Source organism: Erigeron canadensis, chromosome 3, assembly GCF_010389155.1.
Source record: "Erigeron canadensis isolate Cc75 chromosome 3, C_canadensis_v1, whole genome shotgun sequence".
In the NCBI taxonomy this organism is placed as follows: Eukaryota; Viridiplantae; Streptophyta; class Magnoliopsida; order Asterales; family Asteraceae; genus Erigeron; species Erigeron canadensis.
The window spans coordinates 3664802-3672568 of NC_057763.1; the positions used below are offsets into that span (position 1 = coordinate 3664802).

Below are 7767 nucleotides of genomic sequence, written 5' to 3' on the forward strand. Positions count from 1 at the left end.
AGACATTGAAACCAAAAAACAAGGACACACATGTTTCTTGAGTAAGTTTATGGAATTTTATTTTGTTTCTTTTCATTAAATTGCAAGTGACATTAACATTAATTGGACCCTACAATATGATCACATAGACTCCAAACATTAATTGTCTCTGCCTATTTCCTTTTTTTTTTTGGTAATTACATTTTTTTACAAGAGATCGATATGTGCATCATAAATAAACAAGTGTAAGTTAACAGGGTAAGACTTCAATTTTGACCCCTGAAAACAATACTTTCATCATATCAAATGTTAGATTTCTTTATTTCTTTACAGGATAAACTTTAATGGGTAAACCATCTCGGGGTATAGGAAACGGGCCATATTGTATTCCATCTTCTCCAATCACTTCCCATCTACATTTACAAAAGGAAAGAGTTATTTACATTCCGAAATATGTATAACATATATATAATTAATATCATCAAGTACACTTAATACGCATTTGTACGTCTATGTAACAAAAGAACCAAACCAGTTATATGTATCAATTTCACAAATGAAATACGACTTACACACATAGTTTTGAATACGTGCAAGTCGTATTCAAGGTTTTAAAAAGGGCAGTGATAAACTCACAACATATTTTTGTCATCTATAATAAATACAAACAGGTTACTGCGTAATATGTTTTATGATTTTTATTAAACTTGTTTTTAAGCATATACTTTAAATTTATATATCGTTTTTCATGTCATATATATGTATGGACTACCTTATTTTGTTTTCTTTATATTGCAGGCGAGTTAGGGACCTAGTGGAATAATGATGATTTAGGAATAGGTCAAAATGGAATCACGTTTGCGCTTTAGAAGCAGGTGACGTGCGTGCTACAGTACATGAATATGCCACATCATACAATCTATGTCATGACATCTTCGGTTTTATGAAGAAAAAAAAATCCGACATCATAGTCATCCTTTCGTCGGTCTAAAAAACCCCGATACCTCGTTCCTTTTCTAAAAATTTTTTTGGACATCATAGGCATCCTCTCGTCGGTCTGGAAAAAACCGATACCTTTTTGCTTTTCAAAAAAATGAAGAAAGGGTGGTTTGTGGGGTCTCTTTCAGTTTTTTTTATTCATTAATTTTATGTCACTACAATAAAAATGTCGATTAGTGACCATTTTGCTTAATGATAACTAATACTTGGTCACTAATAATCTTATTTAGTTATCATTAAGAAAAGTGGTCACTAAACAAAATTAGTGGCCAAAAAATAACATTTTTTTGTCTCTAAATAAAATTAGTTATGTAACTTTAGTGACGAAAAGTGATCACTCAAAATTTTGATTGTTCGTTACGAAAATTTGGTCATTATGATAAATTAGTGACCAAATTGGGAGTGATCACTTTTCGTCACTAAAGGTCCGTCACTAATTTTGTTTAGAGACAAAAAAATAAATTATTTTTTTTGCCACTAATTTTGTTTAGTGACCAAATTTTAGTTGTCATTAAGCAAAATGATGACTAATCGATATTTTTCTTATAGTGTGTATGTGGGTATTGGGTATAAATTAATGAAATATGAAGTAATGAGGAAAGGGAAACTAAAGTGAAATGGTATTATAGGTAGTGTGTAGTTCAGTTGGGTTTAAGTTTAAGTAGGAAAAAAAGTTTTACCGATCAAAAATCTTTTGTTTTTACGTTTGAACTTTGAAGTGTAATTAGATGTAAAAATGAAGTAGCAAAATTTCACAAGGGAACAAATAGTGTACCATAATAGCATATTTGATATTTTTATATTCATTTGAATTAACACATAAAAGTTAAATGAAGCTATATATTATATTGAAAATGTTACATTTTGAATATTTAAAATTTTTGTTTCTTAATTTTGATTTTAAATATATATAATTTTTTTGCATAATACTTAGTAAAAATTATACCGAATATAAATATATATTTAAATCTCAAGCAAATGATATAACTTTTGTAAACTATAATAAAACACAAGAAAAAATATTTAAATTTAAAGTCGAAAAATAAAAATCTTAAAAATTCAACACAATACACTTCTAATGGAAAAAAAAGTAACAAAAACATTTAAAAAAATGGGTTAACCTTATATATTGGATATATAACACATGTCTATAAAGACTAACTATTAATGAATGAATATTAAAATTGCAGACTCGATAGAATAAAGGGATGTTGATAAACTTACCTAAGGGTGGTGGTGAGGTGATGGATGAGGATGAGCATCTCAAGCTTTGCGAACTCACTACCGGGGCACGAGTGGGCCCCATTCCCGAATGGCATGTACGTGCTTGGTCGAGGCGCAACCTACATGTATATCAATAACCCATTTCGAATATGTCAGTGCCGTACGATTCAGATTCAGATTCAGACCCGACACCAAAAGAGAAACATATGTCCTCATTCGAATGTACGTACGTGCTTTAGAGAAGGGAGAGACACATGTAACATGAAATCAACACCTATTACTACCTTACAAAACCGATAAGTCACGTGATATCATTTCAAAATGCGGGATTTCAGATCAAAATATTATACTTGATTAGTTTATACATCGATCTCTTTTTTTATTTCTATTATTAAAAGATATGATGTACGATATTTTTTAAAACACAAATTTTTATTACTTTTACTCTCGAATTACACGCATTTATGAATGTTTGGTATTAAATTTAAAAATTTCAAAAAACCTTTATTAATTTATCCCATAAATGTTCTAAATGAATCTCGAACCCAGAAAGATTTTTTCAAAGTCAAATACCTAATTAACAACATTCCATCAACCCCATTGATAAAAATGTACGATCTATATATTTTACTATAAATTTTTTTTGGAGTTGGTTGTGTGATATAATATTGAAAGATTCCAACTTTCTATTTTGGGATACGTACATATCTTTCAGGCAATCATTCAAAATGAATAAATGTATACATATACATGTGATCGATCAATTATATTAAAAATTGTATATATATATATAAAAAAGGTAATGATTAATCCTCCTAAGTTATTAGCTTACAAATCCTCCTAATTAATAAGATTGTGACATGTGGAAAATCAAAAGGTGATATTTGAAAAGAGAATTAGTGGATTACATGTGTTTACAAGTGGATATATTAGAGGATTTTTAAGAGGATTGGTTAGGAGGATTTATCATTTTCCATATAAAAAAGAAAGCTAGGAAGGAAAAAAGATGGATACTATACCTCGAATCTTGAAGGGTCGAATTTGTGAGGAAGAGGGAAAAAGTCAGAAGAGTAATGGATGCTTCTGAAGAGGGGAAGGACCTTCCAACCTTTTGGTATCAAATAGCCTTCCATTTCCACGTCTTCTACTACTTCTCTGTATGTAAAAGATAGTATACTCGCCGCTCTAAGCGTCTCTTGTATTACCTATGTATAAATAAATATATTAATTAACTTACAATTAATCATGTTTAACTTGAACTCGATTTTACAGTAATTAATCAAGTATATATGTTGGAGCTAGGTTCGGTTGATCTTGAATTTATAGGGAAGTTTCAATTCGTACTAGAATTGCATATCGATCATTATCAATAATGTTGTTAATTAGAAATAATGAATGGATTTTGGTGAGGATAAGATACATTCATGTATTTCAACTTCATTGACTATATGGAGTACTGATGTATACATTTTCTATGTCCTATCTCAAGACTTTTATTTGTAAACGTGGCTGTTTCCTAGACTTTTTCCCTATCTATTAGAAGATTGTTTACCTGTTAATTAAAATTCGAACCCCAAATATTTTCTAAGACCTTTAGAATGCCTAGCTAGTTACCAATATTATACGAATATAATTAGCGTTACATAATTTGAAATTAAATAAGAAGATTATATATACATATATACCCGTGTAGTGAATGGCATTTGTCTCGTATCATCCCACGTAATCCTACGATTATCTTCAAGTCTTTTGCATCGTAATTCTTCTTGTTCTCTCTGAACATGTATAGATTTTTGCTTAATATATTTAATTATTTATGAATGATTAAAATTAAGTTGAAAACATGTATTAACTATATACATTTCATAATTATTATTAAAAGTTACGTACATCAATATATATAAAGATCAAAATATATTTATGGATTGAATTGAGGTAGAGAGAAGATTAATTACTTTGACAGCATCCAGGAAATATGGATGGTCATGCAGATATTTGAGGAGCCATGTTAGAACACTTGCAGTTGTATCATGGGCTGCAAATATTACCCCTATGATGTTATCTGCTACTTGTGATTCAGTTATTTGCATTTTCCCTTCTTCATTTGACAAAAATGCTCCTAATAATCCTTCACCATTCTCCCCACTCTCCTTTCTCTTCTCTATCATTCTCCTTAATTTGTCATCTAGAGCCTTTCTTGCCTGCAAATTGTGGTATTAAAAGGCTTAATTAGTATATAGGCACTCGAATTATAAGTATGATGAACCAATGTGTCGTAATTTGTAACGTATTGGTGGCAAAATGGGCAGCTCGATCGAGCTCGTCCGGTAATGAGTCTAAACAGGTAATCTATATTTAGTATTTATGTCAAAACAAGTCGGATCAATATAAAAGAAATAAATAAATAAACTGCTCAGTACCACCTTCTACGGGTTTTGAGCCCCAAGATATAAAATTGTGTATAGGGATGGTACGATGTAGGACCTTATCTCTATCTAAGTAGAGTGGATGCTTCCGTTTTCTACCTAAATGATAGAAAAGGTCATCCAACATTTGCATGGGATGGAAATCAAACTCATGACTTCTGTCTTCAGAGACCGAAGTATTTACCATTAATCCAACTATGTTGGATAAGTTGGACCATTTTTTATAAGATGTTATTTCTTTCCTCTCATTTTAACGGTTCACATTTGAGTACTAACGGAAAGTTTAAAGGAAGTGATCAAATTATCATTCCTTTATAAATTGATAAAATGACATTTTTACGCCTAAATGGCTAAATGTATTTGAATAAATTTTCCTTGTTTTTAATAATAGAGATGTATTGAAATTTATCTCCTTTTAATAGTAGACACATAAAATAGAATAAAATGGAATAAACTACAAACTACTCCGTATAAGATAAAAATGTTGATACTTCAAAAACTGAAAGGGACCACTGGCAGATTCAGTGTTAAGGGCACTGTGGAAATATAGAAATAACATGCTATATTTAGAAAGTAAGATACCTTCATTGCTTTGTAGAATGGAGTGCCAGGAAGATTCAAAGGCATGGAGTTGTATCCTTTTTCTAGACATTGATACAAACTTTTTATTCCTTCTCTGTCCTCCTCTAACTTGTTCCCAAAAACTGATAACATTGCCACTTCAAAAGCATACTATATACAAAAAGTAATGTCTTATATTAGTTCTTCAAAACAGTTGAGGGAGAATTGCATACTAGCTTGAAAAAAAAATAATTGCCTATTTTCTACAAAATAAAATACTGATAAAATATGATTTGGAAAAATATGTAATTATACGTTTTAAGTTGAAAAGATATGCAAATATTGTTCCAAGATTCAAGTTAGGAGACATAGAATGCACATGTTGAACTAACTAATAGTATTGTTTTTGATTGTTGACACGTGTAGTAGTTAAGGCTACATACCAAACAATATGACTTAGGAATTTAACCAACTTATCGTGTGAATCTCATTTATTGGCACGAAAATAACTATTGACTATCCAAAATATAGTATAAAGATGTGATAGGAGTATAGTTAGAGACATTTAAAGGCTATTTGGTTCATCGAATTCAAATTAATTTGGTTGAAAAGAATTAAACATCACATTCATTAATTGTCATGTTAGGTGCACAAGAAAAACTTCCGAATTCCTTTCTATCACATTTATTTTAATATATTTGAACCAAACATACCCTTGGAGTATCACAACTCGGAAATAAGCAAATCAACATACATACCTTTTTCATCTCATGCAAGGTGTTGATGGTGTCATTATGTTTCCAAGTAGAAAGAAGCCCGAGAACTATATCCTCGATATGGGAAACGGACCCTTTGATCTTTGATGGAAGAAAAGATGATTGGATAATTTTCTTGAGATGAGAATGGTATGGCCCTTGGTGAAAAAAGACGGCTTCCGGGCCTATCATCTTTTCTTTGCTTGGAGGATATGTAGGCTTGAACATATGTGATCGAGTCACTAACACAATCTTTGCTAGTTCCGGACTTGATACCATGACACAAGGGCATCCCAAAATGTGTGTCTTGAATATTTTCCCATACCTAATTGTAACAAATTTGCCAAAAGAAAATATGTTAAAGCAATGATTTTATTATGAGTAATTTATTTCTTTCCTTAGATTTTGCCAAACATTTTTATCTAATATAATATATACTAGTTATAAAAATGTAGCGGAAAATATAGCATTATGTACGGTTTATGTTACCAGATTTACAGAACATAAATATTTCATACATACGGTTTATATAACCAGATTTACAAAACATAAATATCATGTATTAGACTCCACAAAGGTGGAGTCGATATCATGAAAGTAGACAGAAACGTGTTACTAAATGATTTTGGTTTCTAAAAGTAGTACATGTGTCAAAAAGTTATCAAGTGACAATGATTAATTGAACTTGATACTATGCCAACCGATTACCGACGAAAGCAACGAATAAATGACTATCATCGCCAGATGCGTTCACGTCGGTTCGATTTGACATCTGGTTTTTCTTTAGATGTCTACTTAACGTTAGATGTAACAAAGGTCAGTTAAATCAACTGATCTAATTTGAATGGTGAAATAGGTTTTATTCGACGGTTGTTATTTAATGAAACAGTTGTCTCTTTTAAAAAAAGAATATTATTTTAAGATACGATATATGTAGAATGAAATTAATATTTGAAATGGTCGAGTACGTGAAGTGAAAAAATAATAGTGAACCTTTTTTCTCGGTTGGAGAAGAAGGAATTTGGATTTTCAGTGAAGAGCTTGAGGGTTTCACCTAGGTAAGGCCACCCCATTGAACCTGGCGGTAACCCGAGTTTATTTGGCGATGAGTGGTGGTGGCTCTTCCTTATTAGATTATATACAAGCACAAACACGAAAATAAACGATACTAAGGGAACAAGAGGAAGTGGTGGTGACGGTGGAATAATCGGCCAAGGAAGCATGGTGGTGCCGGAAAATAAGATAAAAATTTAGTGATAAATTGTGGAGGTCGACTTTGAAGTTGCTAGAAAGCGTTTGGAGGTATAGTTTTATGATTTTGAGATATGGAATAATCGGGTTATATATAGAAGAAGGTTGAGAGGGGATGTGGTGGGTAGGAATCTCTATTAAATTAAATTAAAGGATCAATTTTTATATTCTTTTAAGTTTTAATAGCAAATATCTATGCTTCTATGCTATAATATATTTTTAAACAAATATAATTAATATATTATAAAAAAAATCCTTGTTGAAACTTATATGAGAAAATTGTCTAAAATACTTTTGATGATAAAAGTACACTACTAATCCTTTATCTTTTAAAATATCCACATTAACTTTTTAAATCAATTACATTTACATTATTTATCTACATCACTCGACGTGTCTCCACCCCCAACAGCCGCCCCCACCATCATACCATCGCCACCACAACCACCACTACCTTGTGCGGATACCCTGTTAGTATTACTATATCATTCAACATCAACATCTGTGTTTAAGATGGATAATATATATAGTTTTTATTATGCTTATTGTTATAACATGTATGATTATTTTTA

The 7767-nt window shown here is 30.8% G+C and overlaps 1 protein-coding gene across 2 annotated transcripts; it reads right to left on the reverse strand.

Moving 5' to 3' along the window:
• Positions 1-33: 33 nt before the first annotated feature.
• On the reverse strand, positions 34-7240 carry LOC122592593 (abscisic acid 8'-hydroxylase 2-like). Of its 2 annotated transcripts, XM_043764862.1 has the most exons (8): positions 6938-7240; positions 5948-6269; positions 5211-5360; positions 4158-4403; positions 3888-3977; positions 3222-3407; positions 2203-2321; positions 34-392 (listed from the first exon to the last, which is right to left on the reverse strand). In XM_043764862.1, the coding sequence occupies exons 1-8, from the start codon at positions 7165-7167 to the stop codon at positions 299-301; spliced, it is 1437 nt and encodes a 478-aa protein (XP_043620797.1). In that variant the 5' UTR covers positions 7168-7240; the 3' UTR covers positions 34-298. The 2 variants fall into 2 exon arrangements, with proteins under 2 accessions (XP_043620797.1, XP_043620798.1); XM_043764863.1 differs by lacking the exon at positions 3888-3977.
• Between the last annotated feature and the right edge of the window lie 527 nt (positions 7241-7767).

Coding starts and splice junctions, on each gene's coding strand:
- LOC122592593 (XM_043764862.1), bottom strand. CDS start 7,167: ATGCTTCCTTGGCCGATTATTCCACCGTCACCACCACTTCCTCTTGTT. Junction 4,404..5,210: donor CATTCTACAAAGCAATGAAG/GTATCTTACTTT, acceptor CACAATTTGCAG/GCAAGAAAGGCTCTAGATGA. Junction 393..2,202: donor CACCTCACCACCACCCTTAG/GTAAGTTTATCA, acceptor TTGTAAATGTAG/ATGGGAAGTGATTGGAGAAG.